General features: G+C 42.3%; 1 protein-coding gene across 2 annotated transcripts in view; it reads left to right on the top strand.

The window, feature by feature from the left end:
* LOC308076478 (dedicator of cytokinesis protein 11-like) overlaps positions 1-9,933 on the top strand; it is a 47,250-nt gene extending 37,317 nt beyond the window's left edge. For both annotated transcript variants that reach the window (XM_080416785.1, XM_080416784.1), the window contains exons 39-49: positions 408-542; positions 1,243-1,458; positions 2,607-2,664; positions 3,815-3,933; positions 6,088-6,210; positions 6,302-6,418; positions 6,803-6,946; positions 7,316-7,523; positions 8,523-8,713; positions 9,372-9,469; positions 9,719-9,933. In XM_080416785.1, the coding sequence (XP_080272911.1) occupies positions 408-542; positions 1,243-1,458; positions 2,607-2,664; positions 3,815-3,933; positions 6,088-6,210; positions 6,302-6,418; positions 6,803-6,946; positions 7,316-7,523; positions 8,523-8,713; positions 9,372-9,469; positions 9,719-9,854 (1,545 nt within the window). In that variant the 3' untranslated portion in view covers positions 9,855-9,933. The remainder of the gene's footprint in view (positions 1-407; positions 543-1,242; positions 1,459-2,606; positions 2,665-3,814; positions 3,934-6,087; positions 6,211-6,301; positions 6,419-6,802; positions 6,947-7,315; positions 7,524-8,522; positions 8,714-9,371; positions 9,470-9,718) is intronic.
* Positions 9,934-11,124: the final 1,191 nt, after the last annotated feature.

The following is an 11,124-nucleotide window of genomic DNA, read 5'->3' as shown; positions in this document are numbered from 1 at the left end:
ATTTTGTATTTCCTCATGCTTTTTTTTTTTTTTTTTTTTTTTTATATAATTTTTTTTCCATGCTTCCCCCCCCCTCTTTTTTTTTTTACATATATATATATATTTTTTTCATGCTTTTTTTTGTACATAGTGGTATTTTTTCTGTATTATCTGTATTTTCATATTGATTTTTGAACTGTTTGGTTGCTACTATATATGTCTATGAAATTAATTCAAGGACCCCAACGGAAACAAGTCCGCAAGGACTTTTTTGGCCGGACCTTTTAGACAAAAGTATTATAAATGTAACTGTGTTGTTTTACATTCTTTTGCCTAATAACATTTTCAATCAATCAATCAATCCTCAATCCTCTTCCTCCTCTTCCTCCTCCTCCTCCTCCTCCTCCTCCTCCTCTGTCTCTGTCCAGATCATCATAGCCATGATCCAGCTGATCTCTGATGTGACGGTAACAGACCAGATGTGTCGGCATGTCCAGGACTCTCTCTCCATCATCAACAGTTTGGCCAAAAGCGACCTCAGCAACTTCACAGAAAGTGACAAGGTAACAAGGTTACTTTACTACTTTATTAAGAACAAACACAGAGCTGTAGTACCAGAGGAGCACAGCGTTCACAGGGCACTTGGGCTCCATTACATTTGTATTATGACGTTTCAGGTCGATGAAGGCCCTTGTCATGCTTTTGTGATATACTTAGTTTTTCATGGAGCAAATTACTGTTGAAGGCAAGAACAGTTTATTTGTATAAACATTTCATACACAAAGGTGATTAAAAGCACTTTTCTTAAAAGTGTAATGGAAAGAATTAAATACAGAACAATTTAGATATAAACATTAAAAAGGCAATACATTGACTCTCCCTGTTTGTAACCTGTTTGTAACCTGTTTGTAACCTGTTTGTAACCTGTTTGTAACCTCTGTAACCTGTTTGTAACCTCTGTAACTCTTGAGCATTTCATTTAAAACTATAAAAATGTATGTGCTCCTCGGAGCGCAGGTCTCCGCCAGGCCAGGCCAGGCCAGCTTATTGTGGGCCATCAAAGTAAAAACAAAAACACAACATGGTGGAAATGGGCGTGGCTTATTTAGGGAGTTGCGTAATAATCCAAGGAATCCAAGTGGACAATAATTGTGATTGTATGACCTACAGTTCAAGAGCTACTGTACAGGCCAAAAGGTCAATCTGCCTGTTATAGCGCCAAACTGTGTGTCGTACTGTATATGTGTGTGTGTGTGCTTGCAGCCCACTGCTTTCCCCGTGGCGGTGGAAGGCCTGACCCAGCGGATCTGCACCGTGCTGAAGGTCAGCACTCAGATGAGGGAGCATGAGAAGGACCCTGAGATGCTGCTGGACCTGGAGGACGGCCTGGCTCGCTCCTACGCCAGCACCCCTCAGCTCAGATGCACCTGGCTGGACAACATGGCCCAGGCACACCTCAAGAACGGAGACATGTCTGAGGTGATGGAAGCTGTCTGTCTGTCTGTCTGTCTGTCTGTCTGTCTGTCTGTCTGTCTGTCTGTCTGTCTGTCTGTCTGTCTGTCTGTCTGTGACTCTTCGCATCAGCAATGCGTTGTGAGCTTGTAGATCAGTTTTTCTTGTGTGCTACATCGTCATACAACAAAGCATGCATCAGGCTTAATGCTTTGAGTCACAATTCAACTCAAGTAACAGATTATTGTCACAAGTACAGGTGTAAAATATAGGGTGAAATTATTCTCCATACACGCTCCCACAATCTGCAGTTACAACAAAGATAGAGGGGGGGGGGGAACCGGGGGAGGAACATTTCGATAACAAAACAACAATATGAAGTATACACAAGGTGTGTACTCACTACTCAATCATTTATTTGTATTTCTTTAAATAAAAGTAATCATAAAGGTAGAGTACCTCAGTCTCTTGTACAAGTAGCAGCAGATATGAATTATATATGAAGTGAGTGGTCCTAAGATATGAATTATATATGAATTATATATGAAGTGAGTGGTCCTAAGGCGCCAACCTGGTATTGAATGAACATTTGAACATGAACATGTTTTGGGAAAACATTTTTCCTCCTTATATTATAATAATAATAATAATAATAATAATAATAATACTTAGTGATCAGGATTTAGTGCGAAATAGAACCATTTTTTTAAGTAGCAGGGCCAATAGTGGGGGATGAGGCGCACCTCATAACAAGGTACCCTGCAGATATCAATGAGCCAGCTCTACAACCTTTACCGTTATCGTTGTTTCAGAGGAAAGTTATTGTGTTAAAAGACCCAAAACTACTTGTGCACACTGTGCAAAGATCAACGTGTGTTGCTCTTTGTATCTCTTCCTCACTCCGTCTCTGGCCGTGGATGTGATAATAATTCAAATTACAGTAGACCATATTTAATGAATTAGTTGAACCTTTGGTCAGTTAGTTTGTTAAGTCGCATGGCTTATTGGTGTACGTGTAGCATAGTAGCCCTGTCCGAATTATTTTCTTTGGCCATGCAGTTGGTATTCCCCTCTGGCTAGACCTTGACCTTAGTGTTGAAGCCCATACGGAAAATAAATTGGAGAGAAAAGAGAAAATTATTAATAACTTACATTCATTGCTCTTGTGTCAACAGGCGGCCATGTGTTACGTCCACATCGCTGCACTGGTGGCTGAATACCTCCACAGGAAAAGTAAGGCTCTCCATACAATCATCCAGACACAGTTACACAGTACAGAATGTGTTTCATTAACTGGACCCATAGTTAAAGGAGTAGTTCACCCAAAAAATTACTTATTTTCTATCCATTACACCAGCCCATGAAGCCTTGAATTCATGGAGATTTGTTTGTTTTTGTCGCATTCCTAATTATGTGATGACCGGCGGACTCTCCAGTAGGAGACTCAATGGAGACTCCTTTGTGTCTCCTACCGGATACATTAGCATCTTTCTGCCCGTCATCAAATTATTGTCTCAGGAATGAGGCAAAAACTGAAACATCTCCATGAATTCAATGCTTCATGGTGTGTGTAATTGATAAGAAATACGTAATTTTTTTAACTACTCTTTTAACACAGGATTTTGCTGTTTATTTTCACTTCCACTGATGTGTTTAATTCAGTATTAGTGTTTGTTTGTTTGTTTGTTTGTTTGTTTGTTTGTTTGTTTGTTTGATTGATTGAATGATTGAATGATTGATTGATTGAATACTTTATTAACAGTTTGCAAAGACAAGCACAGGGAAGTACAGTTCAATACAAGGTGTGATACAGTATACACTACAGTGATGCTACTGTATCCTATAGGTGGAGAGTTCTATTGTCCTGACTGGCTAAGAACTAACTATGTAAAGTTGGTTTAAAAAAGGCTTTGTGTCATATAATACTGGAATTAGATAAGATAAGATAAGACCTTTATTGATCCCGCTAGGGAAATGCAGGCACCAAAGACACAGCAGTTAAAAAACGATTACAGGACCAGGGCAAAACCAAAACCATTTACAACTAGCCTAAAGGAGAATTCCCCCTTGACACAGGGAGATATAGGACATAGCACTGCCGGCTTAAAATAATCAATATAAATATCTTCGGAAATCTCTATGGAAAGATGTATGGGCTTTCGATCAGTGGCACCACAAAAATGTCCGCCACTGCTTTGCCCTATTAGGCGTTTGGTCATCAGGCAGAGGCTCTGAGCCACAACTCCTACACATCTTAAAAGACGTAGAAAGACTCTATCCATAACCGGATAGAGAGATTATGTGATCCAGTTTGATGGTTGCCTGTAGATCGTTGAATGACCACACGGTCCCTGATCATTGATGATCATTTCTGCTCTGTCAGAGCTGTTCCCCAGTGGAGTGGAGGCTTTCCACAAGATAACCTTTAACATCCATGAAGAGGCGGCCATGATGGAAGACACCAAGGAAGACACAGGGATGCAGGACAGTTACTACACTGAGGTACAGTAACATTACAGGACAGTTACTACACTGAGGTACAGTAACATTACAGGACAGTTACTACACTGAGGTACAGTAACATTACAGGACAGTTACTACACTGAGGTACAGTAACATTACAGGACAGTTACTATACTGAGGTACAGTAACATTACAGGACAGTTACTACACTGAGGTACAGTAACATTACAGGACAGTTACTACACTGAGGTACAGTAACATTACAGGACAGTTACTACACTGAGGTACAGTAACATTACAGGACAGTTACTATACTGAGGTACAGTAACATTACAGGACAGTTACTACACTGAGGTACAGTAACATTACAGGACAGTTACTACACTGAGGTACAGTAACATTACAGGACAGTTACTATACTGAGGTACAGTAACATTACAGGACAGTTACTATACTGAGGTACAGTAACATTACAGTAACTACAAAAAGTGCTCCTCGGAGCACAGGTCTCCGCCAGGTCAGGTAGGTTATTGTGGCCTCCTGGTGGCGCTATAATAAGCCAATGTGAAAAGGGTGGCATTTCTTCTTAGGCCTTTCAATCAGACACTGCATTCATGATTTGAGGCATTTTGTTCCAAAAATGTGTTTTGCAAAATTAGACCTGCTGGTGGTGCTATAACAGGCCAATGTGAAATGGGTGCATTTCAGCCTAGTGGGAATGTGCGTGTGAAATTTCACTGAAATTGCATGCTGCGTTCATGATGTGAGGCATTTTGTTCAAAACGAACCAATCCTGCAAACTTTGGAAGCCAACCTTAGGCAATCAGGATGGAATATGGTAAATCTGACATATCCGTGTTGATCACATGACTATAAAGATACTGTGTACCGATTTGTGTGATGTTTGGACAAAATCTGTAGGAGTAGTATCAAAAAAAATGTTTTGCACAAATCGGCCTCCTGGTGGCGCTATAACAGGCCAATCTGAAAAATTGGAATCCAGGGAGTGTGTGTGCACAGTTTCGCAGTGACCGGGCCAACGGTGCCGGAGATTAGCTGTTCACAGACAGAAGGACGGACGGACGGACAGGGTGCAAAACATACTCTCTCGCCATGCCTTTCGGCCTGGTGGAGACAATAATATCACCGTGATATTATTGTCTCCACCAGGCCGAAAGGTATCACGGTTGCCTTTTACAGTTTATCCGTCCAGATGCCGGTAGTTGAAGAGACATAATCCATTCATCTCCATTCTAAGATTTTGTGTTAATTTTCCTCTGATGGGGCACAAATTTAACCAAATGGACCTGTTCCATTTGTACAGTGTAGGCTGCAGAAAGAAAACTGCTACCGCAAAGTCTGAATATTCAGTAGGAAGGATGCAATTACCTGTTTTGTGGGGTTTAAAGGAAAAGTAATATAACAAGTAGGCCTGTCCCCGACTAAGGATTTCTATAGTCGAATCTGATTGGCCAAATGTTGCCTATAGTTGACTAATGCAACACAACAATTGCCATGATTCTAAGAGATGAGATGACTAAGAGATTGGCAGTCGACTCAGACTCCCCTCGAATGATTAGTCGACTATTCGAATAATCGAGGTCAGGCCTAATAACAAGTAATGTAACTAGTTGGCAGGGAGTAATAAGTAAAGTTATATTACTTTTGAAAAGAGTAACGAGTAATATATTAGTGAATATTGTCATTATGATTGAGGGTGTCATATAATCCCATGAGGGATGGGCCACCAGGTGGCATGACGCTAAAATAAAACCATTCATTCATTCATTCATATTCCCTGCTTTTCAGTAATGAGTCCAACAGTGCTGAGGTATGTCAGATAGAATGGACCCCATGTCCATTCAGTAGCTGGGACAGAATCCAAGTCATTTTAAATACGTTTGAAGCAGTTGTTATGCACACAGAGGTGTCCTGTGGTAACTCGCCTCTAGTGCAACATACCGTGCTGAAATATTCCAAAGCTTCATTGAAATATACATATTTTCATTACAGGTGAACGTATACAGTAAATGTGTTGCAATGGCTTCTGGGGAAGTGTAAAGTCATATAGACTTACACATATAGTCTAACTTCTCATTTAATCTGTGAGAGGTTCAGTTTACATGTTATAACCCTGCACATTTACAGAGTTAACAGATGCTTTATCATCCTTTAAACTGCCACTGTTTTCAGGAGGTCCTGGTTGAATATCTGGAGTGGTGTGTGGAGGCGCTGGTCAAAGCCGAACGCTACGAGCTCGTCACCCACATCGCCAGTCTCCTCAGCCCCATGTATGATAAGCGCCACTTGTTCAAGGTATAGTACGCGGCAGCTGTGTGCCCCACACTACTACTATTACACATTACATGAAAACCCCAAATCTCTTACATGTTCTTTGTCTCTGCAGAAACTGCGGGATCTGCATGGCGAGCTGCAGAAGGCATACACAAAGGTCATTTTATTTATGCAGGCTCGAGGCTCGAGGCTGCTGGGGACTTACTACAGAGTGGCTTTCTATGGAAAGGTGATTATAAAAAAACACTCATACAGTAATATATATAATTATTATTTATTATTAACACTGCATCAAAACAGATATATCTATCTTTTAGAATTATAGTTACCTCTTGTTTTTACTGGTCTTTTACTGCGGTGTCTTTTAACTGTGATATATTCATTTGTCGTCTTGTCTGTACTCTGTACTGACCTGAGAACAATGTATTTCCCTTGTGCATAATGAAGGACATCTAATCTGATCTGATCTATTCTAATCTCATCTGATCAAGTCTTATGCCATGCATCTCTTTATTGTACTTGTATAAAGTGTATAAAAATTGGACAGCGTTGAGATGGACAGCGTTCAGCTTCACATTATGTTATTTATTTATGAATGATCAAACGTGTCTAGGAGTTCAAGGAGGAGGACAGGAAGCAGTACATCTACAAGGAGCCCAAAATCACCACACTGTCAGAGATCCAGAACCGCCTGCTGGCCCTTTACGGGGAGAAGTTTGGAGCAGAGAACATCAAGATCCTTCAGGACTCCAACAAGGTAACACGATGTGGAAAAAGTTTAATCATTTTTTCCCCTTTTTTTTAATTAACAATTCTGTCATTAAAATGTACTTGACATTTTGAGCTCTACTTGATACAGTTTCCACACCACATGAGATGCTTAGTATGCTTACAGTCACTGTTTCACCATCCTTGACTCAATTCAATTCAATTCAAAGGGCTTTATTGGCATGAGAAAACATACGTTTACATTGCCAAAGCAGAAAGCACAATACAACAATACAATCAAAACAAAAAATATGTACATTTTAAAGTCAGAATCTTCAATAGATAAATTTCTATGTACCAAGATCACTGGGTGCAGGTATAGTGCAGGAATATACACAATGACTCTCTGTGCTTACAGGTCAAACCTGAAGACTTGGAGCCCAGGTTCTCCTACATCCAGCTGACCTCTGTCCAGCCATACTTTGAGGAGGAGGAGGCGGACACTAAGACAGACTTTGAGAAGGTCCAGAACATCAAGCGCTTCATGTTTGAGACGCCGTACACCCTGGTGGGGGGGAAGCATGGCGGCATAGAGGACCAGTGGAAGAGGAGGACCTTGCTCACAAGTATGTACAACTCAATCTCTCTCTCTCTCTCTCTCTCTCTCTCTTAAGACATTTTTGAGCGGTGTAGCCGCTCCTATAAGGGGTTGGGAATTCGTCCTTCCCTGTACTGTGATTGGCTGACTCTATTCACACCCTTTCCGTCTTTCCCTGTACTGTGATTGGCTGACTCTATTCACACCCTTTTCGCCCTACCGTGATTGGCTGACTCTATTCAGACCCTTTGCTTTGATTGGCTAGCGAGACGCATGATGAAATTAATAACCTATAAATAGTACCACGCACTTCAAAAAAAATCATATTTTTTTTAAGTGAGCTTCACTATGATGACCTTATGATGACCTTAAATAACACCGCTCACTTCACACTGGGTGTGATTTTTATGATCAGTATTAACTTGTATCCTATAATAAAATAATAAAATGCTGTTTTGGTAGACCCACCCTTCTCATTAATAAACCAATTGTAATCCAACATTAGCAGAAATGTAGAAATAATGAAATAATGTACACAATTGCACCTAAAGTTGTATGAAGATAGAGTACAGCTCAGCTTACTGCAGCCCACAGCTCCCAGTCCTGTAAACTGCATTGGGTGCATGGATAAATCAAACAGACTAGCTGGGAGGGAATATGTCTAAAAGCATAAAGATTTGGCTCTTTGTGACAAGTTTCAGATTTTTGGCACGGTGTTGGGTATGGGCAGGTTGTCAAAAAACATTGCATGACTTGTATGGTCCTTTAACTATAGGTTGTACTTAAAGGGAAAGGACGCTTTGGGTTGTGTAGTTGGCAACTTTACCAAAGTGTCCATGCACTTCAACTGTGTGTGTGTGTGTGTGTGTGTGTGTGTGTGTGTGTGTGTGTGTGTGTGTGTGTGTGTGTGTGTGTGTGTGTGTGTGTGTGTGTGTGTGTGTGTGTGTGTGTGTGTGTGTGTGTGTGTGTGTGTGTGTGTGTGTGTGTGCGCGCGTGCGTGCATGTGCCCCCTGTGTGCATGTGACAGCTTCCCACACCTTCCCATACGTGAAGAAGCGCATGGAGGTGGTGCACCAGGAGGAGCAGGAGTTGGAGCCTCTCTCCATAGCCATCGATGAGGTGCGGAAGAGAACCTCCACCCTGACCAGACTCTGTACCTCTGGCCATGTAGACACCAAAATGCTGCAGCTGCAACTGTCAGGCAGTGTGGCCGCCAAGGTACAGGCTCTACCATTTAACATTTACCATTTAACATTTACCATTTGCCATTGCTGGAATTCATGGCCATTTTTTTGCATTCCTTCCTCTGGTAAATCCTAAAACGGACAGAATGTTTGATGAACTGAAGTTAATAGGACCCCAAGAAGAATAAAAGTTGTGTTTCCAGTCGTATGCTTACGACAAACAGTCTCGCACATGAACGAGGAGCATGCATGGGCAGTACAGTGGTGCCTGCGGACCTCAGTAAAGTAAAGGTTGAGCGAAAATGTACGTGTTTTGTAAGTACTGAGCATATGACTGGATATAATATACACTAGGATTATCCTGTGAGAGTTGTGTGACAATTTATAAACTGATTGTTTTGCTGTTGTTAAACTTGCCCTCCTATTAACTTCAATTCATCAAGCATTTGATCATTTTTTGTGTTCTTAATTTACCGTGAGAAAAGCCATAATCCGCTCTTTTTGGCAAGCGACTATAAGATGACATTTTAGAGGTAAAACTTGGTTAATGCAAATAAGTCATGATATGGCTATATTTTGTTCTCTTCTGTACAATGTAATTTGGCCAACTCTAAACTCATCAGAAACATACCGTAGGTGGTATTGTTTTCTTGATAAGAGAATGTTACTTATTGCACATCTGTGGCATGCAGGTGAATCCAGGTCCTGTGGCCTATGCCAGGGCCTTCCTGGATGACAGTAAACCCACCCAGTCTACCAAGGAAGCCAAGGATCTCAAAGAGAGATTCAGGTAGGCCACCGTTCCTCCCCAACGTCTTATCGTTTGGGCACTGTGTGTGTGTGTGTGTGTGTGTGTGTGTGTGTGTGTGTGTGTGTGTGTGTGTGTGTGTGTGTGTGTGTGTGTGTGTGTGTGTGTGTGTGTGTGTGTGTGTGTGTGTGTGTGTGTGTGTGTGTGTGTGTGTGTGTGTGTGTGTGTGTGTGTGTGTGTGCGCGTGCGCGTGCGCAGTGCATTGACCTCAGTGTCTGCATGTGATTGCAGGAAGTTTGTCCAGGTGTGCATGGTGGCTCTGGACACCAACGAGAGTCTCATCAAAGAGGACCAGCTGGAGTATCACACGGAACTGATGAACCAGTTCAACACCATGGTGGAGGAGCTCTCTGCCCTCATCAACTAGCACAATATACCAGGTGGGGGGCCATGTGACAGTATAGGAGCAGAACATACCAGGTGGGGGGCCAGGTGACAGTATAGGAGCAGAACATACCAGGTGGGGGGCCAGGTGGCAGTATAGGAGCAGAACATACCAGGTGGGGGGCCAGGTGACAGTATAGGAGCAGAACATACCAGGTGGGGGGCCAGGTGGCAGTATAGGAGCAGAACATACCAGGTGGGGGGCCAGGTGACAGTATAGGAGCAGAACATACCAGGTGGGGGGCCAGGTGGCAGTATAGGAGCAGAACATACCAGGTGGGGGGCCAGGTGACAGTATAGGAGCAGAACATACCAGGTGGGGGGCCAGGTGGCAGTATAGGAGCAGAACATACCAGGTGGGGGGCCAGGTGACAGTATAGGAGCAGAACATACCAGGTGGGGGGCCAGGTGACAGTATAGGAGCAGAACATACCAGGTGGGGGGCCAGGTGACAGTATAGGAGCAGAACATACCAGGTGGGGGGCCAGGTGACAGTATAGATGGGTTTCCGCGCGACGTCATCACAGAGCAGAGTGTGCATTCTGCGCATGCGGGAGGTAGAACGACCCGGAAGTGCCATTCACTCTATTGTTATTTTCGGGATTTAGATAGGCATAATGCTGCTATTATAGGCAGAATAGGCATAATGCTGCTATTATATACAGACAGATCCAACTTCCGACAAATCATTTTTATTGAGTAAAGAAGATATTACAAACTGCATCATTTAATCTACTTTCATTAAACCCGGTGAAGACCATTTATTTTATCAATGTACAGTGGCCAGAGATGCTGCGGGTAATAGCGCCCTCTACAGGCTCTTCCCTCCACTGCGCGCGCATCATCCTCAATGTTTACAAACGGGAAACCCATCTATAGGAGCAGAACATACCAGGTGGGGGGCCAGGTGACAGTATAGGAGCAGAACATACCAGGTGGGGGGCCAGGTGACAGTATAGGAGCAGAACATACCAGATGGCAGTAAAGGTTGACTTTCAGGTTGTCTATTGTTACAGATGAATGGAACACCAAAAAGGCCAGATTTCTGCTAATGAACAACCTTGTTTCAGACGCACACTGCCATTTATGTTTTCATTATTTTTTCTCTCATGCAATAGTTAAAATATGTATAATTTTTTTGTTCCACAATGTAGGAGGTTTGTGGTCTTCCTGAGACTGTAATGATTTATTGTTGAGTTTTTTTCTGTGAATGTGTTGCTTTACAGAGGCCTTTATTGTTGCACTTTGTACCT

Source organism: Gymnoscopelus braueri (assembly GCF_963280865.1).
Source record: "Gymnoscopelus braueri genome assembly, chromosome: 20".
Classification (NCBI taxonomy): Eukaryota; Metazoa; Chordata; class Actinopteri; order Myctophiformes; family Myctophidae; genus Gymnoscopelus; species Gymnoscopelus braueri.
This window is presented reverse-complemented; position numbering and strand designations above follow the sequence as displayed.